Here is a 22,017-nt window from a genome sequence, read left to right as displayed (position 1 = left end):
GTATTTCAGCATAATTGTTTTCCTTTGTAATCCTTGTCATTTTATTTTTTTGTATTTAAAAGCACTGTTCTGAGAAGGGATCCATAGGTGTCACCAGACTGTCAAAGAGTCCATTAAAAAAAAGTGTAAGCCATTTTTATCTCAGTAACATGAACTATCTGAATAATTTCAGCCACATAAACTATGCTTCTGTCTCAGTTATAAATACAATTGACTCAGGATGAATGATAAGTGTATTTTATTGAGTATACATCAAAATAGGAACAGAACAAGATAATTGAGCAGTGGAGGAAAGGGGAGGTAAAAGGACAACTGACTGTGTGTCAACCTTGAAGAACCAGAACTTTTCCCTTTTGGTGATGGAGAATGAATTCTGGATTGGCATGAACAAGGTAAGGATGTTAAATTGCCTATTTTAAATGGGAGATGTATCTATTGCAGGCACGTAAACAAATCCCAATCTGGGTGGAAACATGTCTGTTTAGGAGAATACAAAGTCCACCAAGGGAAGATTGCAATCTGATTAAGAGATTGAGAAGTTCCATTTATGAGTAAGAGATGGAACATATTATTGAAAAAAGGGCACAATTATTTAAAAGGAGGGGTGACCACTTAGCTATTTTTCTCCCCTATCTGACCACGATGGAAAGTCAAGTAATAACTGCTTCCCAGTCCAATCAAGAAGCCTATCCAGAGCAACAACAAGGCAATAAAACACTCAGAAAGAGTTGGCCAAAGACACTATCCCCTCAAGGATACCCTTGGAAGAGAATAAGGAGTGAGAGAAGAGGATGATCTCATCCTCAAACAGTTCCTGAGAGCCAGACCCAGAGGGCCTGGGGCAAAGGTACATGCTTAAGGTGAAAGAGGAACAGAAATGGAAGAGATAGAGTTGTGGGTGCTCAGGTGGATACAGGGAGCCATCTCCCCATTATCGGCTGGTCCTCTTGCCCACAGTGGTGGAGGAGACAATCTTGGTGCTGGAGCTGCCACCGCTAATCCCAAAGCCACTTCCGCCGCCTAAACCGCTACCCAGCCCATGCCCAGAGTAGCTTCCAAAGGCTCCTCCGAGGGCTCCAGAGCTGACACTGCCACCAACTACAGCTGTAGAGTGGAGAAGCAAAAATAATAATAATTAATAAGCAATATTGGGTTAGATCATTAGATCAACAAATAGGAGATCAAACCTCCCAAAATCCAAATTTTGTTCAATACATGAGCAAGACATGAAGGCGACTTACAGATGCTTACAGCACTCTGGCATTCTCCAGACATCCTGTGGAATGAGAAAAATACATGGGTGAATCATAAGCCATCCCTGCATCTAAACAGGATTTATTCCTCTCACCCTCCCAAACAGAGGAGAAAATTCTCTGTTTTCACACCTCCTGTTTCATTTGAACAACAGTTTCTGAAGGAAATCTTTTTTAGGTCTAACTAAAGTCCCTTATGCTTACATGTCTGATGCTTCTCTAGAAAACTATTCTGGTATAAAACAGATATAGCTATTTATCTTAGTCCTATACCCCTATCTCACCTGCATTCTTCTCCTTCCAGAAGCTTCCTGTATGTGGCAATCTCAAGATCCAGGGCCAGCTTGACGTTCATCAAGTCTTGATATTCTCGCAACAGCCGGGTCAGCTCCTCCTTGGCCTTCCGCAGGGCCCCTTCCAGCTCAGTCTGCTTGCTGAGGGCATCTTTCAGGGCCAGCTCCCCACGCTGTTCAGCATCACTCACAGATGTCTGCAGAGTTTGACACTATAGGGGGCAAGGAAGTGTTAACTGTTGGCACAGAGACTTGAAAAGTCTACAAACAAATTGTAGGGGGTAGAGTTAGGATTCGAATGCAAATCCTTTGACTTTACAATGTTTAAAAAAAATCTTATTAATTCTGATTCCAAATTCATAATTCTGTTATATATACTACATGTCTCATTTATTTTAAAAATCTAAGAGAGTTGTTAGCTATCATCATTGTTGTTTGCTATTGTTATTGTTGTTACAGAAAACTGAGGATTGAGAAATGACTCATCCAAAATCATTCTGCTAGTTAGTAGCTAAGACCTGGATCCAGGTTTCCTTATTCTAGCCTTTTTAAGAAGAGGATAAGTATCCATCTGATTTGTTTTAGACACTTCATCTGTTTGCCTCTCTTGCATTACTCAGCTTTGTCATCCCCCCATCCCCATCTCTCCTTCACACTCACTTGCTTCTTGACGTTCTCAATCTCAGACCGAAGCCTCTGAATCATCCTGTTGAGCTCAGAGATCTCACTCTTGGTATTCTTCAGATTGTCACCATGCATGTCAACAGAAATCTGAAGCTGTTGAACCTAAAGACCATGGAAATGCCAAGTTGGATCAATTTTCCATTCTCCAAGTTGGAAGGCATGAATACTCATTCCCAAATATTAAATAATCCTTAATCATCTCTACCTCATTTGGGAACACATCTATGTGCACCCTTTGAAGCAGATTAAGCATCATTTGCTTAGCCAAGGCTTTTACTTAAATTTGCCAAGGACATATTGATGAATGGTGGAATGATCTTTGAAATTCCAGAAGCATTACCCCTAGATCATCCCCATAACTCTCTCATCACCCACCTTGTTCTGGTACAGATTTTGAGCCTCTGCCTTGCTCTTCTGGATGATATCCTCATACTGCATTTGGATCTCATTGATGATGCTGTTCAGATCCAAAGATCGGTTGTTGTCCATGGAGAGGATCACAGAGGTATCACTGACATGGTTCTGCATCTGTGATAGTTCCTACAAAGCACAAACATAGATGCTAACCTTGGCACCCAAACATATGTCCTTCTAAATGATTTCTGATTATTTAAAATCTGGGTTTTTTTTTCCAATTTAAATGGGATTAGACCATAAAGGCTCAGATTGGTCTAAAGCTGTCAGTTCTAGGAAACATTATATAGAGGAAGAGATGTTGTAAAGGAAGTGTTTTGGTAACTTTAAAGTGGTAACTGGAGTGTGATCTATTCATTTCTGCAGGAGGATAATCCTACTATTCTACAATAACTGAGTTTCAAAAACTTAATTCAATTTAGTTCAATAGTCACTGTTCAAATATTCATTTGCATATAAAAACATTACACTGCTCTTTACTCAGGGAGCACCCCATAGGATGGAACTGGGTCACTTTCACCAATAGAATCTTTGACCTTGAAGAATTCCATAACAGAACCAATCATGTCCATCCATAGAATCTCTGTCTCATGATCACTTCCACCATTTTGAGTTCTTCTCCCAATTAGTTTCGTTTTTCAGACAAGAAAAAAGAATTCCTTTAAATGGACAGGGAATAATTTCTAACCACCAGTATCACAGACCCAGAGGAAAATAAAGAAGTTCTTACCATTTCATAAAGGGTCCTTAGGAAATTGATCTCATCATTTTGGGCATCTACCTTGGCTTGCAACTCCACTTTGTTCATGTAGGCAGCATCCACATCCTACAAAGGGAGGTAGATAAGATAATATTTTGTTACTGGAAAGACTGGAACTACCACAAGAAGTATCTCAGTAAGATTTGAAGAAGTAGTTAGAAAAAACTAATTAAAGGGACAGTAGCCAATACTGTATCAAGTTCTACCTATAGGGGAAGTTCTAAAGTCTATCTGGGGGAAAGGGAATGAATTAATCAAATGAGCTATCTGCACAGCCTAAATTTCTCAGATCCTGGATCAATCCCCCAATTCCCTTTGACTTCACATACCTAGGCACAATTAAGTGGAGTCTGGTTTGGAGTATTGATTTGGTTCAATGGAAATGGATAAACCAGATGAGTCAAGTTAAAGACTGATCAAAAAAAGGTAAGCAAAAGTATCACAGGAATTTTTCTTCCATCTTCACCATCAGTTCAATTCAATAAGCACTCGTTGACTATCTACCTACTTGTGCAAAGAGCATTGTTCAAGGCTCCAGAGATATAATCACAAAACAAAAATCAGTCCCTCAGAGAGCTCACATCCTACCTTTTTGAGGACCACAAAATCATTCTCTGCAGTAGTACGCTTGTTGATCTCATCTTCATATCTGTTGGGGTCAGAGAGAAGGAGGGGGGTGGGAGAGGGAAAACATATTTAGCTAGTGTGTCTTGAGCCACAAAGAGGCTATAAAATACTCAGGTGAAAATGTTGAAAATTAAATTTTCCAGAATTCTTCCATAAGACTGAAAATCTGGAAATCAGTGTTGACACTATAGAAGCAAAAAGAAAATTTGAAAGTTTGTTCCAAAGGAAAAGGAATTAAAAATTTCTCTACTCAATGCCACACAGAGGGCATCCTCATCCAGGTAATCTGATGCTAACAGAGGAAAAGAATTCAGGATTTCCACCCAATTTGGCCATCTCCATTTCTTAATAATATTTGAGCCTCTTTGGTACAGTGTAGAAACAGACACAAGAAGAAATACTTGTATTTTCTCATCACCATGTGCTTATTTGGTCTCCAATTTCATGTGATAAGCTACACTAGTTTATTCTTTTTGTTAGAATTGGAAATCAGAATCATAGGTATTAGACCTGAAAGGTACCTTTATCTTTATCTAATTATTTAATCTAATTTTCATGTTACAGATGAGGATAACTTGGACCCAGAGATGTGACTTGCCCAAAATCACTCAGCTAAAAGTGATAGAGCTGAAACTCAATACTAGTTCTCCTGACTCCCAAGCCAATCCTATTTCCACTACTTTTAGCCTTTTATTTGACCATGCTAGCACATCAAAACTGCCTCTGATTCTTGAACCTCAGCTTGGAAGAGGGCTGGGCTTGGAGGAAAAATAACAAGCTCTGTTTTAGATAAGTTGACTTTGAGATACTTGGTTTTCGATGTCAATAAGCTATTAGTGATGTAAAATCAATTCTTTATTCATTTGCTTATTATTTAACCCTCAGCTTATTGAGTTCATTGAAGATGTGGATGCCTAGAGGAAGGAAAATGGACTCATTTATTGAGCTTTAGTATTTCCAACTCTAAACTATATCTAGAAGTTTAAGGAGAATGGATTGAGAATGGTTATCTGCATATGATATTGGGTTTCCAGAAAGTTAGACCTGGGAAAAGACTTCATAAATCAACTAGCCAAGCTCCTGGTAGACTGCTAATCCCTGACACCCTATTCCAGGCACAACGTACTTTTTCTTGAAGTCTTCCACACTGTCCTGCATAGTCTTCAATTCAGACTGTAGGCGGCTTTTGTCATTGACCAAGCTGTCCAGCTGTTTCCTCAGGCAGCTAATATATGTCTCAAAGTAAGGTTCTAGGTTTTTGCTAGATGTGGTAGTCGTCTGCTGTTGCAGGAGATTCCACTTGGTCTCCAAGACTTTGTTCTGCTGCTCAAGGAACCTCACCTACAATAAAAAAAAATAGAAATAAAAAAAGAGAAGCCAATAGGGCAGCTAGGTGGCACAGTGGATAGAGCACCAGCCCTGAAGTCGGAAGGATCTGAGTCAAATGTGATCTCAGACACTTAACACTTCCTAGCTGTGTGACCCTGAAAAAGTCACTTAATCCCACTTGCCTCAGCAAAAAGAGAAACAGGCAGACAGACAGAGACAGAGATAGAGAGACACAGAGAGAGAGACAGAGAGAGACAGAGACAGAGAGACAGAGACAGAGAGACAGAGAGTCGGGTTAGGGTTAGTGTCAGTATCTAGAGCCTGGGGCAGTGCAGTTCAGCTACAAGCCTTGGAAGGAAACCACCAGTTCAAAAACAGAATAACTCAGTTCTTCTCTTCCAGCAGTGGAATTCCCAGAAGAGAAATGCTTTCCATTTGAAGAGAAGGGGAAATGGGGAGTGAATCATCTAATTTTGACTAGAAATAGAGGGAAGAATAACCCTTAATTCAGAACTCAATGGGACTTTAGAAACAAGTAAATCTCATTTTCCCTATTTCTTAAATGAAACATTTATATCTTTAAGATTCTTTCTCTGATTTCCAGTAGAGTTATAGTAACTACAAGCTTTCTTCTAGTGAAAAGAGCTTGGCAGGTCACAGCAGGATAAGGGCTTAGATTAAATGTGAATTCTCAGTTTGATTTTGGTGGTTACATGGTGGTTACATTTCTGCTTACATGGTTCTTTACTATGTTCTTGGAAATGCCAGTGAAAGGACAGTTAGTCAACCTTTACACATTTATTAAGCACTTACAATGTAACCAGCCATTGTGACAATCATTGGAGATAACAAAAAAAGTCAAAAAAAAAAAAAGTACACTCTAGAGAAACTCACATCCTAAAGAAAAAGACAACATGCAAATAATTATGCATACTTAATAATGGCTGAACAAGTTATGGTACATGATTGTGATGGAATAAGAAATGATGAGCTCAATTATTTTAGAAAAATATGGAAAGATTTGCATGAAATAATGAGTAGAACCAAGAGAATATTGTATTATGATAACAATATTATTTTAGAAATGACTTTGAATGAATGTTATTTTGACTATTAAAATACCCAAATTAACTATAAAGTCCATATGAAAAAGATAATATCTGCATCCAAAAAAAGAACTGATAAATAATATATAGAGAATAATTATATATATAATGTGTATATAAAGATATCTATTTGTCTCTATTGATAGTCATCTCTAGGATGGGAGGAAGGGGAAAAAAGGAAATTGATATGATAATTCTTTTGTATATTTGAGAGGAATAGCAAGTTATATATAGTAGATTTGCAGTTTCGTGTGCAATCATTTTTTTATTACACTGTTATAATTTTTTTGTTTTATTCCATAAATTAAAAATAAAATTTAATAATAAAAAATGTTCATGAAAGATATATAGTATATAAATGGAAAAAGTTTGAAATGACCTAGGTTTAAGTCCAGTAAAATAAGGTAAGATTAAAGTTGTTTCAAATCGTCTTCAGATCTGTAAATAGTGAGAGTCAATGATACTCGCTAAAATTATAAGATACATTCTAATACTAATGTATGATAAGGTCATTAAGCTTTAGCATTAGAACACATAATGTGTTATGTGTTTTGATACTAATATATATAGTTTTTTTTAACCATAATATTCTCTACTTCCTGGCCTTTAACAAGAATAATAAATCATTAAGAACCAGGATTTTAGAGGGATCATTAGAAGTCTTCTAAGGAAAACTAAGGCACAGAGAGGAAAGTTAAATATCTATCTAGAGATAATTTAAGTGATAAGTAAGTGAGCCTGCATTTGAACACAAGTCTTTAGATCCCAAATCCAGGGCTCTTTTATTCAGTTCTTTTTAGATACATTCAAATGTTTCTTGATCTAGCCCTTGTATATAGGATAAGAAAGATTTAGACATATTTTAAGAGTCTATCTGAGTGGAGCTCCTGAAAGAGTTGTCCCAGGGACTAGGGAAAAAGTATCAGGGATCATACTCATGCAATTCTTTCGTAATGTGTGACTCAGCTATTTGAAGGTCGATTTGCCCTCTACCAGCCATCATATTTGGCTTAGTCCATTGGCTAAACCTGAAGGAGATATGGGCTGGAGAAGAAACCATTCTTCCCAGATTTGTTTTTAATCAACTCCTCAATGGAGTTAAGCCATATTCTCCCCCAGGCCAAAACTTTCTTAAAATAGGGAAACCATTAAAGTGGAATTATTATTCCCACTTTACAAACCAAAGGATTTATCACTTATTCAATATATCATAGCACATCCTGTGAGCTCAAAGTTCACCAGTAGGATTACTTTGGCTTCTATAATATTTTTAATTCACCCACTAGTTTCAGTAGGTAACATTCACATCTAGCATTTAAATAGTGCTTTGTGGCAAACCTTTAATTTGCAAAGTACACTTCACAAAAATTATTTCATTTTATTCTCACAACAACTCTGAAGAGGAGAAGATGCTATTATAATTCTCATTTTATAGATAAGGAAACTGAAGAAAAGAGAAATTAAGTGAAAGCCCCAGGGTCAGAAGCAAGATTTGAACTCAGATTTTCTTGACTCCAGGTGGAATGCTATGTGTCATCCATCTGGAAACTCATCTATGATCCCTTCAGTTAGAGAAATGATTCCATTTTGTTGTTAGTAGAAATTAAAACCCAGAGAGAGTAACTAACTTGTTTCATATCACATAACATCTAGAAAAGAACCACAGAATCCATTTAGTTCACATAAACATGTCTATCCTACAGAGCAGGAAATTGGCAAACTAAGTGATGTGTCATGAATCATACAAATAACAATCAATAGAGAGATTTGAATCCAAGAGTTAGTCATTTTTTTTCATTAAGTGTTCAAGACCCCAAAGCAACTCCTGGAGATACAAAGGTAAAATAAAATAGGACCCACATCTTTAAAGAGAAGAAAAAACAGAAAAGAAGAGGAAATGACATGCCCAAGATCTCTCAGCTAGTATTTGTCAGAGTCTGCCCTCATTTCCAAGTCCTCTGATTCCAAATCAGAGTGAGACTCCAGAGCTCTGTAGCCTAACACCTGCACCTATCTAGACTCAGACCAGCTCACCTTGTCAATGAAGGAGGCAAACTTGTTGTTGAGGGTCTTGATCTGCTCCCTCTCTTCTGTCCGCACCTTCTGGATCTCTGGGTCAATCTCCAGGTGGAGCGGGGTCAGCAGGCTCTGGTTAATGGTCACCTCTTGAATCCCACCGGCAGGGCACACAGGGAAGTTGGGTCCCCCTTGGCCATTAAATGCCCCACCAAAACCTCCAGCACCAAATCCTCCAGCACCAAAGCTTCCAGCACCAAAACCTCCAGCACCTCCAGCCCCAAATCCAAATCCAGCCCCTTGCCGGCACCCTGCCACACTTATGCTCCTGTTCCTCCCGAAGTTATAGAGACTCTTGCTGCCAAAGCCTCCAGAAGAGCAGCTGCGGCCTCCACCACCAGAGATAGAGGCAGAACTGAAGGCAGCCCGCCTGCCCCCACCCACCACTGCTGACCCACTGCTAAAGCCCTTTGAGCTGGCCCGGATGCCTTGATGTCTGGCAATCATGACTGGTGGAGAAGAGAGGACCTTCAGATAACTGTAGCCAACAGCAAGAGGGGAATTAGGCCAGAGCCCGTGAATGAAGAGCCTTCTGCTCAGGGCTCCTATATATGTGCTGGAGCAGCTGGGTTTGGTTACAGGGGCATAAAAGGGAAAAAATCCTAAACATCCCTTGGGCTGGGTCTTTGGCAAGAGCCCATCTTTCTTGTACCTGCTTTGTCACTAAACACACCTACAAAAGTCATTCGGAGGGCACAGTTACTTGGATCAGATCAATTGTACCTGCTTGATAGCCTGCAGGGGCTCTCTATTACACTGGTATCAAAAGCAAACTCAGCAGTATTCAGGAATCAAGGAACTGAGAACCAAAGAACATGGTTTCTTCCATTCACCAGCTAGTTTTAGATCAAAGGAATATAGAACTTACAACTTTTTTAAATGGTCATCTTGTTTGACACTATTTTATAGTTGAAAAAAACAGACATAAGAAAGTGGTAATAATAATAGTAACAACTAGTATATAATACTTTGTTTGTGAAACACTTTACAAATATCTCACCTGGTTCTCACCTGGAAGATAGACACTATCCTGTTTTACAGATAAGAAAACTGAGGTAGACAGGGATTAAGTGCTAGTAAGGGTAGTGAGCATTTGAGGTGGGATTTTAACTAAGGTTTTTCAGAACCAAAGTCCAGCATTCTATTCATTGTGCCATCTATTACTTTAAGTGACATAGGTATGATGAAATCACATGTCAGAATTTAAATCCAATTCCTCTCACTGCTTGGCCAGTGATCTCTCCATTATGAGGATGGTCTACCCACTTTTGGCACCAACCAATGCCGCCATATTGGTGACAGATTTAGTGGTAGCAGATTGGACAGACACCCAATCAAACTTAGCCTTACTTCATTTCAGAATTCCTTATCTCAAACAGTCTACCAGCCTCAGCAGAAATTATAGGTTTGCACCACCACCACTACAAGCTGTCTGTTTCCCTATAGAGCCCCAGCTTCTTTAAACTATGGCTCATGACCCCATATGGGATCTTGTAGCTGAATGTAGGAGGTTGCAAAATTATTATTTATTATCAATAAATGTTTTATTTATCTACTTTATATACCTATATAGTGGGGTTGCGTAAAAATTTCTTGGTCAAAAAGGAGTCACGAGTGGAAAAAGTTTAAGTCCTACTAGAGAGTATTTTCTATTCTGTGTCCTAATTTGCCCATTTGATGTCCACATAAAATGCTGAGGCATTATAAATAAATTACCCCAGGAGCAGCTAAATAGCACAGTGGATCGAGCACCAGCCCTGAAGTCAGGAGGAGCTGAGTTCAAATCTGGTCTCAGACACTTAACACGTCCTGGTTGTGTGACCCTGGGCAAGTCATTTAACCCCAATTGCCTCAGCAAAAATAAATAAATAAATTGCCTCTGCTGCCAAGATGATGTTATTAAGACTACACAATTTATCAGTCCAAATGATATGTGTCCTTCCTAATGTTCCCACGTGGTTTCCCATTCAAATTTTTACTCTAGGTACAAATGTTACTGCTACCTATTAATTGCCCATCCTGTTTGTGGAAAATTTAACAGCTTCTGCTAGACGGAAGCAAAGAAGCAGATTTTTATTCCTTGTGCTTTGCCTGCTCTATTAGCCCAAGCAGCCTCTTGAAGAAGGAAAAGAGAAAAAAATGAAGAGACCTATTCTAGAATCTGGATAATCCACTCAGGAAAGATAATGATCCTGAATAATTATGAGTTGTATGAACCAACTAGAAAAATCTAAAAGAAGCAAAGGAAAAAGGGGAATGAGCCTCTTCATTGTATAGATGAAGAAAGTGGAGATGAAAGTGCCTAAAGACTTTTATAAAGACCCAAGTAACTGGAAGGTCCAGGGATCAATCACTGTCATTGTTTTCCTCTTATTTTAACCCCCCATAAAATCTTCCTCTATGCTAACCCCTGAATTCTCTCTCCCCATCCATCATGTTTATTATGTCCATTATTGCCCAAAAAGAGAAATGAAAAGGTGTCTGGGAAATCTAAAGACAGTAAGAGTAGGGAAGGTCCCCAGGAATCCAAAGGCAAGTAGGGTCTGTCTTCAACACCCCCTTCCAAGAAAGAAAGGCATGGACGTGAGTCAGTTAATACCTACTCATTAAGCCTTTGAGGACCACAAAGGCTTCATTTTATCAGTCATATATTATCACAATAGGGAGACAGAGAGTCCCTGCCCTGAAAACCAAATTCAAAGCCCCTCCCTCTATACCATTCATCCCTTTCTACCAATCATTTAATTCCTACCTAGACAGATTTTTTTCTTTTCCACCCCCAACACACACACACACACACACACACACACCTCATGCTCTCTTGTCTTCTGAGGCTGTTCTCCAATGTCTCCACCAACCAAGGTTGCCTTCTCCCAGAAGGCAGTAGATGGTGCAGTGGTTAGAGTCTTGGACTTTGAGCCAGGAAGACCTGAGTTCAAATCCAGATTCACACACTAGCTGGGTAAGTCAATTATCCTCTGTTCCCTCAATTTCTTCAACTACAGAATGAAGAAAATAATAGCACCTACTTCCCAGGATTGTTGTGAAGATTAAATCATCTATACATATAAAGTACCTGGCAGATAGTTGGAACTTGATAAATGCTAATTTCCTTCCTTTCAAAGGAAACTGGGTAGAGATCATCTAATCCAACTTCTTTATTTTAAAGAAAAGAAAACCGCTGTCCAGAAAGGGAGGGTGATTTCCACATAAGTAAATGTAGAGAACTAGAACCCAGATCTTTTATCTCCACTTACAGACAGTGTGAGTCAGTCACTAAATGCTATTTCTCCCTTCATCCAGCTTCTGCTCAAAGTTTGCTTCATCTTGGAAGCGTTTTCAGATTAACTATTTTCCAATTCCTCACCCCCAACCAAATCCCCATTCCGCTAGCATTGAAATCTCTATCTCTGACCAGTTGCTCCTAGATTTATTTTTATATGTGTAAAAAAAAAAAAATGTGTGCCCATAATTCAAAGAACAAGAGCCTGTGTCTCTTCCTCTCTCTAAATCTCCACCCATTCATTCAGACTCATTATAGGAATTCTGCTCATGGCAATGTGTTATAACCAAAGGAGTCTTTTCCAATAATTGACCCTACTCTTCTTTATAGTCTGACAGCTAGATTTGTACAGATAAATTCACTTACCCAAACTAAATTCAAGGGCCAGATACTAATATACTATTAGTGGAGTTGTGCATTGATCCCATCCCTCTGGAAAGCAATTTGAAACTATACCTCTCAACTAATTAAGCCATTGAATACTTTTTGACTAAGGGATTCCCCTATTAGTGGAATCACTCTATTCATAAAAATGGAGAAAGGACCTATATGTGCAAAAATGTTTGTGGCAGCCCTTTTTGTAGTGGCAAGAAACTGGAAACTGAGTGGATGCCCATCAATTGGAGAATGGCTGAATAAGTTATAGTATATGAATGTTATAAAATATTATTGTTCTGTAAGAAACAATCATGAATGTTATAAAATATTATTGTTCTGTAAGAAACAATCAGCAGGCTGATTTCAGAAAGGCCTGGAGAGATTTATATGAACTGATGCTAAATGAAATGAGCAGAACCAGGAGATCATTGTACATAGCAACAATAAGATTATGTGATGATTAACTCTGATGGATGTGCCTCCTTTCAACAATGAGGTGATTCAGGCCAATTCCAATAGTCTTGTGATAAATGAGTATGAAGCACAACATAGTATTTTCACTTTTTTATTGCCATTTGCTTGCATTTTGTTTTCTTTCTCATTTTTTTCCTTTTTGATTTGATTTTTCTTATGCACCATGATAATTGCGGAAATATGTTTTGAAGAATTACACATGTTTAACATATATTGGATCATTTGTTGTCTAGGGAAGGAAGTGGGAGGAAGGAAGGTGAAAAATTTGAAACACAAAGTTTTACAAGGGTGAATGCTGAAAATTATCTATGCATATGTTTTGAAAATAAAAAGCTTTAATTTAAAAAAGAACTCTATCTCTAAAGAGATCAAAGACAAGAAAGTGACACCTATATACAAAAATATTTTAGTAGCTTTTTTGTAATGGGAAAAAATTAGAAATTAAGGGGATACTTATCAATTGAGGAATGGATGAATAAGTAATAGTATATCATTTCAGAGGATTAATGATAAAATATAATATCTACCGCCTGGCACTGAAGTGCACTCAAAATGCAGAATGAGACATATTTTTAGTCATGACCAATTTAAGAATTTGCTTTGCTTAAACTATGAATATTTAATACAGGGTTTATCTCTATTAGATTTTTTTTTATTTTGGCTTTGGTTTTTTGTTATTCAATGGGGAGAGAGAGAGAGAGAAGGAAAACAAATGTTTTAAATGAAATCTTTTTTAAAGGATTTGAGGGCCAAAATGAATAAGTTCTTTTTAGACAAGTCAAATGAAATCTTTATAGTACCTTAAACTTCCCTTCATAAATATGGATATGATCTTTCCTAGAAGAATTCAAATCCCTTTTCTGGTTCCTCAAAAGTCTTCCTTGGAATGAACAAACCTGAGAGAAAGCTGGAAAATAACATGATTTCTATATTAGGTATAGTCCCTATAGACCAAGCCAGGAATGTGACTGGGCAGGCACCAACACCTAGGTGAACTGAATGAACTTAGTAAATCCATTTTCAGGGAGTTTTCTCTCATCTTTTCTATTTTCTTTCAAATGAAAAGTGGAAAGGTGGGTTGGAAGCTAAGACAGGGGTGGATAAACAAGAACTGAATTCCCCAATCCCAGGCCCTTAATCCTTCCTGTTCAGTAATATTACCCTGCCATCACACCCTCCTGTTGTCTCACCTTGGCCTCTTCACCCCAATTCTGTTCTCTATGTATCTCTTGTTTGCTTCACTGGGGAAGTTTATGATCTAGAGATTTTTTTTAGGATTTTTTTCAATTTAATAATATTTTATTTTTTCTAATTACATGCAAAGACAATTTTCAACATTAATTTTTTGAAAGATTTTAGATTCCAATTTTTTCCCTTCATCCTTTTTCCCATTCTCCTTCCCCAAGACAACAAGCAATCTGATAAAGTTTATACATCATTTTAAACATATTTACATATTTGTCCTGTTGTAGAAAAAAATAGAACAAAAGGAAAAATACCAAAAAAAGTAAAAATATTATGCTTTGATCTGCATTCAGACTCTAACAGCTATTTCTCTGAATATGAATAGCATTTTCTATCATGAGTGTTTTGGAATTGTCTTGGATCATTGTATTACTGAGAAAATCTAAGTCAGCCACAATTGATCATTCTCCAATGATTCTGTTATTGTGTACATTGTTCTCCTGGTTCTGCTCCTTTTATTTTGCATCCATTCACATAAGTCATTTGAGGTTTTTCTGAAACCCACTTGCTCATCATTTCTTATAGCACAATAGTATTACATTACATTTATATACCACAACTTTTTCACCCATTTATACCAATTTATGGGCATCCCTTATTTGCTTTACTGGGGATGTTTGTGAGCCAGAGCTTATAATAACAGAGTTGCAGCTATAAAATGGGACCCAATAATACTTTACTTTTCTGTAATGAAGAGAAGATCTGAGTTCAAGTCCCAGCTTCATGATCTTGGGCTAGTCACAACCCTCTGGATCTCAATTCCTCATTTGCAAAATGGGATCAAAATGCTTATACTATGATCTCTTAGACTTGTTAAAAGTGCTTTGCAAAACTTATAATGCAATAGAAATAGCAATTTTTATTAAGTAGTCTAGTGCAACTTTTATAACAACTCACATTTTGACAGCGCTCTCAGCTTTACAAAATTCTTGTCCTTATAACCATTCTCTTAGAACAGAGGTACAGTTCTTGTTATTATCCCCATTTTACAGATGAGGATCTCAGCTCTATTGTTTCCCTTCTCTTAGTATCTGCAAGCCTCAATTTCCTTTTCTGGAAAAATAGGATCTGCCTCACAGATTTGCTGTGAGGATTATAGTTGAGGGCTTTGAAACCCTTTGAAAGACTAAAGAATATTGATCAATGTAGTGTCCAAGCATTAGTCCAGAGAACCCTGATAAAGCAAGCTACTTCTTTTCTGACAAAGGGATGAGAGACTTAAGATGTAGAAGGAAACACACAGTTTTTGGGACATGATCAATATGTGAATTGCTTTGCTTAATTCCACTCATTTGTGACAAGAGTTTTGTGGGAGTTTTCTTCCTCTGAGTAAGAGGAAAAGGAAATAGATTTTGTTGATTGGAAAAATAAAATAACTATTTTTTCTATCAAAAGCTTGTCACCATCAAGCACAATCTATAAATGTGAGCTATTGTTCTTTCAGATCACTGGAAGTATCTAAGTCAAGCCCCAATAGGCTACATTGAGAGGTGGGGAGTTTCTAATTCAAGTGGGAGTGCCTTTTACCTCTGAGAATTAAAATAAACAAAATAAATATAATTGGCCTCTTTTTTTACATGCAAGGAAATAGAGACTCAATTGCTTGCCCACAGTCATATGGTTAATGAGGGACAAAGTATATCACCAAATCTAGACAGCCTAATGCACACTTCCCACTACATCAGAGGTTCGCAACATATGGGTCTCAGACCCCTGGATACTCGGAGACTCTTTCTAACTACATATTTATGCAAGGTCAGATTATCTTCATATACTTCAACCAAAATAACATATCATGAGAGATTAAATGCAGAAGCAAGTACGAGAATCTGGTTATCTTTTATGAGACCAGACATTTTAAAATTACTAAGGAAAATTTTAAAATATTTTAAAAGTTACAAAATATCTTTAAAATATAAAGAGTTATAAAAAAAATTAAATAATGCCTCTATTCTATTTTTTGTTTTGTAAAATAGTTTTTCATTAAAATTATTATTTATGTTAACATATAATGAATGTATCACTTATAAACAAAATAATAAACATTTTAATGTATTGATTTTAATATCTAATATAATCAACAGCAATTAACTCTATCCCATGTAAATAAAAGCTCTTTGGGATCTTCAATAATTTTTAAATATTTTTGAGGCTCCACTAGGAAAAACTATCTAGATTGTGAAATTTGGAACAAACAACCTATTCCAAAGAGTCCTTCAGCTCTTGTTATGTCTTGGTATGAATAGAAAATAGACAACTGGATTCCTGAAAACCTGCCTCCCTCTCTCTCAACCTCTCATCAGATTTATACACTGTATTGATTTGTGAAGATACTTCTAGTTACCCAAATCAAATGAGATACTATTTCTGAAGTGCTTTACATAGTGCCTGGCATATAGTAGGTGACTTAAAATTGCTAATTCCCTTTTCCCCTTGACACCTCTGTTTTCCATAAACAAGATGAGAAGCTATCTAGGGTGTGGAGAAGGTAAGAGATTGTTTGCTAAAGGCTTTTCAGGGTTCTGAGTTAAGCCCTTGTATTTAGTTCTGGGATTATTTATACCAAAAATTTTCTTTACACCCTCAACTCCAACCCAGGTGGGTGATATGGGAAAATGCTCCTGTCCTCTGTCAAACCTGTTCCTACTCTCCATTCAGTCACTTAGAGTTAAGTCACCCTGAGTCACCCAGTTTTAGAGACCTGAAGCTAGCTTAGCTCTCAGGGTGAATGCACGGGGAAGGAACTGTCAGCAGTTCAGTAAGGGGGATGCCCGAAGGTAAGGGTCAGGAGATGGCAGTACACACACACACAGACCCTGGGAGATTGGAGAGGACCTAAAGACACTGTTACATGTTATCATGTACCATGTTAATTTATCATGTACCAGAGAATGGATACAAGCTGATATTGGTTGCTGAAAAAAAATTCTATATAAAATATGTACTGTATATTTATATAAATTTGTGTTTATGTTAAATATGCATACTTATATTTTATATAATTTGCATATTTATATTTTATGTTTACATAAAATTTGTTTATATAATTATATTTATATAGTTTATACTTATATAAAGATATTATATATTGATATATTATTAAATGGATATTTTATATAGGGTATCATCTACATATGTATAAATGTAGATGTATACATATACATATTATATATATATATATATAATATAAAAATCTTTTTGAATGTAGCATCAAAGTTCCAACTACCATTCAGATATTCCCATCTCATCTCTTTATCACTGCTGCCTCCCTGGAAGTTCTCTCATGAAGTGTATGAACAACAAACTAAAGTGGGTTACTTACACAGGGCTCATCAGGGCCCAAACAACCTCATAGTATTTGGGATAATGGATAAGATACTGTGTATCTCTCTAATTAATCATCCTTAAGTAAGGAGGAGACATTATAATCTCATATTCTCACACTTCTCAGCTAATTACCATCCCCAGTGACTAGATCTGGAAGCAGAAATAACAGATAAGAACTTGTGGCCCATCAATCATCATTGATGGCCATAAAAAACAGGAATCATCAAGGATGAGACTCATATATACAAAAGGAAAAGTTTGAAATTATCTTGAGAGAACTAACATACTACCACCTCAATATGGACACAGGTTTGGAGGACTCAGCAGCCCCATCTCCCCCCATCTCCAGACAAATAGAAAGAATGTCTTTCAACCATTCTCTTTTGGATATGGAAGTCTTGTACATTGGTTTTCTCTTTTCTCCCTCTCTATACAAGTCCTGGTTTACCACATAATTACTCGTTTGAAGAGGTATTTGTTATCAGATATACAAATTGATATGGGTAGGACAAAATAATCAAGTCTCCTTTTAAGATTCCTCAAAATCTTATAGAAAGCCTTAATTTCAATTGTTGTAGTGAACGAGCCTAATTTAGATTGATATAAGACCCTTCCTCAAACTTAGAATATTTAATAATAATAGGTTCAAAGACTTAGAAAAGACCTTACCTACCATCTAATCCCTATCTTTCATTTGACAGATAAGGAAACTGAGTCTGAGAAAAATTAAATCACTTGCCTAAAAAGACACAGGTAACAAGTAGCAAAACTAAGATTTGAATCCAGGTCCTCTGACTATAAATTGAATACACTTACCAATAATACACTTGTTAATAATTAACTTTTCTACACCATTTGAAAGGTCAGAAAAGGGAAGGCAGAGCCAAGAGTCAATACAGCTGAACTCTCCCAACTTTCCCCTCCAACTTATTTTTTTTTTGGCTGAATCAATTGGGGTTGAGTGATTTAACCAGGGTCACACAGTTAGGAAGTGTTAAGTGTCTGAGATCAGATTTGAATTCAGGTCCTCCTGACTTCAGCACTGGTGCTCTATCCACTGTGCCATCTAACTGCCCCTCCCCTCCAACTTTAAAAGAATACCTCAAATCAAATTTTATAGTAGTAGAGCCAAAAAAAAAAAAAAAAATCCAGGTGAGACATTTTTCCAATCTAAGGAAACTTAGGTAGCAGAAGTTTGTGATACCTGAGCAGATCCCACACTGGAGACAGTAGATACAGTAACAGTAGATACAGCAGCAATAGCAACTCCTAGAGCTCCCAGCCCAAAAATAATGGATTAGAAAATAGGTCCGAAAGAGATTATAGAGGACCCTCAGGGAGCAATGGGTACAGCTGGAATTGACTGGCAACTCTATTATCCATACATAGTTCTGGATCACAATTGCAGAGCAGAGAGGGGCAGATTGCAGGAGTAGTCACAAAGGATCAAGGACCCTGGCTGCACTTCCAAGGCAAAGATAACACTAGTGCTTCTAGTTGCAGAAAATCAAGAATCCTTTCTGGGCCAGAGTGCCAACCAGAAGAACAGTGTCTACACATCTCTCATGATCACAACACCTTGGAAGCATTAAAAAAAACTTGCAGACCCCAAGAACTAGCTCTAAAAACAGCTGCATACACAAAAAAAGTCTAAAGCTTGGCACAGCACCTTTCAACTTCCACGTGAGCAGAGCCCAACTTTAACATAAAATTCAAAGTCAAGAAACAGATTGGAAAAATGAGCAGACAACAAAAATAATAATTTGACCTTAAAAAGCTACGAGAGTGGTAGGGAAAATGAAGATTTAAACTTAAAAAAAAAAAAAAAAGACAACAAAGTGAAAATACCTACAAACAAAATCTCAAGAAAAATTCTAATTGAATCCAAGCCCAACAAGAATTCCTGGAAGAAAACAATAAGAATGGTAGAGGGAAAACTTGTTACGATGTGTCTGGACCTTACTGCCACTAGTATGAGATGACTTTTAGACATAACTTACTTAGTTAAACTTTCTGATTTGAACAAGATGTATCAAAACTATCTTAAGTCTTTTGAGTGTTTGCTGGACCTCAATTCAAATCATGAAATAAAAGACTTAGATTATAGCTTAAGTGAATAGAGGCAGTAAACATAGCTTCAAAAATATTACAGAGGTATGAAATTAGTTTTCCCCAGTTTCTAGATCTATAGAAAGTAGATCTAAATTTGTCCGAACCCCTTTTCAAGACAACTATCATGTTTTCAACATTCAGTGTCCTAAAGATAAAAGTAAATAAAGACAAAATGGTGGCCACAGTTGGTGTAAAGAAATCTGTTTTTGATAGACTGTAAGCAACTGGAAAAGTTAAAGGAATCAAGTTAAGGGAAAACTTAGCAATTCAGCTTCTCCATTAACCAAATGACAGAAGAAGATTATAGTTGATTATTCCAAGAATGACACAGAATCTCCATGTAAGCAGCAGCAAAATGAAAATTTAAAACAAGATGGATAATATTGAAAACAAGATTGAATAACAGAAAAGAAAAATTTTAGAAAATGCTACCAAAGCACAAAAGAAATTATTTCAATCATCTGACAACCCTTGCCACTAATCATGACTCTGTCCTTCTCAGTGAGCATTGATGAGTGGTCATTAGCATTTGCTCTTGAGCAAGAATTCTGAAAGCCTTGCTGCAATATGCTTGGGGTTCTTTTTCCTGGAAAGTACCAAATATGGGAAGTCAAGAAAAACTTTTTTACCTCCACCCTGAATTTCCACATTTCAGTGAGATTACTGACAAAAGGTAACCAGAGGTCACATCTAAGGCATTGGGACCTGGTTCCTGAATTGGAAATGAGCTTGACAAAATTCACCATAATGTCATTTGACATAGAGATTCCAGTTGCCCACCAAATGTGTGTGTTCTCTTCCAAGAGAATCTAAGGAAACAATACTCTAGTTTGCACTTTTGGTGACACATTAGTTACTCATTTTAAAGCAAGGCAAATAAGTTTTCATACCATTTGACTTTTGCTTTTTTTTTTTTAGAATCAGAGAATCTTTTAATTTAAATTAAATACTGAAACTTTAAGATAGTAAATTTGATTTCTGTGTCCAAAATTTCACTGAATAAAATAATTCCTTAAAAATTAGAATTGGGCAAGTAAAAGCTCCATGACTTCATGAGACATCATAGAAACAATAAAACAAAGTTAAAAGAGTGAAAGAAATAGATGCAAATATGATATATTTCATGGGGAAAGCAATTGACTTGGAAAATAGATCAATGAAAGATAACTTAAGAATTATTGAACTACCTGGAAAGCCATGAACAAAGAAAGAACCTTGACATCATATTTCAAGAAATTACAAAGGAAAACTGCCCTGTTATCTTATATCCAAAAGATTAAATAGAAATTGAAACAATCCACTGACCACCATCTGAAAATGATCCCCAAAAGAAAACTCTTATAGCCAAATTCCAGAGCTCCCAGGTCAAAAAGAAAATACTTCAAGCAACCAAAAAGAAATAATTCAAATATTGTGGAGCCACAGTCAGGATCACAAAAGCTTTAGTGACTTCTATATTAAAGAAGTCAGAGTTTGGAATATGCTATTCCAGAAGACAATAGATTATACCAAAACTCACCTACCCAGCAAAGCTGAGTATAATCTTTGGAGGAAGAGAAGTGTGGAGAGATATTTAATAAAATAGAGGACTTTCAAAGATTCCTAATGGAAAAACCAAAAGCTGAACAGAAAATTTGACATTCAAACACAAGACTCAAGAAAAGCATAAAAGGGTAAACATGAAAGAGTAATCATAAGGATCTTTAAAAAATTAAACTATTTTACATTCTTATATGGTAAGATGATACTTATAACCTCTAAGCAGTTAAAAGAAGTTTGCCTAGACAGATGGCATAATCAATTATGTTGGAATTATCTCCAAAAACAAAAACAAACAAGCAAATAAAACAAATTAAGTGAGAATAAGGGCTATACTGGAAGAAGGGATAGGGAGAGAAAGAATATAGACAATTCTCTCACATTAAAAAGGCATTCAAGGAAGTTTGTATAGTATAGGTGAAAATGGAAAGAGGTGGTGAGAATGGAAAGAGGTGGTGAGAAATGCTTGAACCTCATTCACATTGGAATTGGTTCAAGAGGCTAGAATATATATATATATATATATATATACAAACTCAGCTGTGTATAGAAATATAACTTCCCCAATAGGAAAATAGGAGGGTAAAGGAAAAACAGAAAAGGAGAGGAGAGAGAATGATAAAAGAGAGAATAGATTAAAGAGGAAATAGTTACAAGCTAAATAGAAAAGAAGAACAGAAGAAAATAAGATAGAGGGAAAAACCACAGTTAATAATTATAACTACGGCTGTGAGTAGGATGAACTCATTCATAAAATGAAAGTGAATAGCAGAATGGATTAAAAAACTAAAATCCAACAAAGTCTTTTTTAAAAAAGGATACATTTGAAACAGAAAGACATAGAAAAACTAAAAATAAAGGTGTATTATGTTGAGTGGTCCTATGCCAGTGTCTCCTATGTCTACAATAAATTCTAAAGTTCTTAAAAGAGGTTTTAAGAGTGTCCTTGTATCCTTTTCTGACTGCCTAGGGGATGCTCACAAATTGGGGAATGACTGAACAAATTGTGGCATATGATTGTTATAGAATACTATTTAGTGCTGTGGGCAATGACAAGGGAAATTATCTCAGAAAAACTTGATAAGATCTATATGAGAGATGCAAAGTGAAGTAAGAA

General features: G+C 36.6%; 1 protein-coding gene and 1 pseudogene across 1 annotated transcript; one reads left to right on the top strand and one right to left on the bottom strand.

Moving 5' to 3' along the window:
* Window positions 1-221: 221 nt before the first annotated feature.
* KRT4 (keratin 4) lies at window positions 222-9,022 on the bottom strand. The gene is made up of 9 exons (XM_051963374.1): window positions 8,501-9,022; window positions 5,158-5,372; window positions 3,993-4,053; window positions 3,375-3,470; window positions 2,606-2,770; window positions 2,207-2,332; window positions 1,538-1,758; window positions 1,242-1,276; window positions 222-1,104 (listed from the first exon to the last, which is right to left on the bottom strand). The coding sequence occupies exons 1-9, from the start codon at window positions 8,987-8,989 to the stop codon at window positions 932-934; spliced, it is 1,581 nt and encodes a 526-aa protein (XP_051819334.1). The 5' UTR covers window positions 8,990-9,022; the 3' UTR covers window positions 222-931.
* Window positions 9,023-19,195: 10,173 nt separating this feature from the next.
* On the top strand, window positions 19,196-19,842 carry LOC127538706 (origin recognition complex subunit 6-like; annotated as a pseudogene).
* Window positions 19,843-22,017: the final 2,175 nt, after the last annotated feature.

The sequence above is a fragment of the Antechinus flavipes genome, chromosome 5 (assembly GCF_016432865.1).
Source record: "Antechinus flavipes isolate AdamAnt ecotype Samford, QLD, Australia chromosome 5, AdamAnt_v2, whole genome shotgun sequence".
Classification (NCBI taxonomy): domain Eukaryota; kingdom Metazoa; phylum Chordata; class Mammalia; order Dasyuromorphia; family Dasyuridae; genus Antechinus; species Antechinus flavipes.
This window is presented reverse-complemented; position numbering and strand designations above follow the sequence as displayed.

Bases quoted from the DNA above. Each gene is read 5' to 3' on its own strand.
- KRT4 (XM_051963374.1), bottom strand. From the start codon at position 8,989: ATGATTGCCAGACATCAAGGCATCCGGGCCAGCTCAAAGGGCTTTAGC. The intron at 3,471-3,992 runs GTAGGATGTGAG...CTCCCTTTGTAG, and splicing joins ATTTTGTGGTCCTCAAAAAG to GATGTGGATGCTGCCTACAT. The intron at 1,277-1,537 runs GTGAGATAGGGG...CTCATTCCACAG, and splicing joins CTGGAAGGAGAAGAATGCAG to GATGTCTGGAGAATGCCAGA.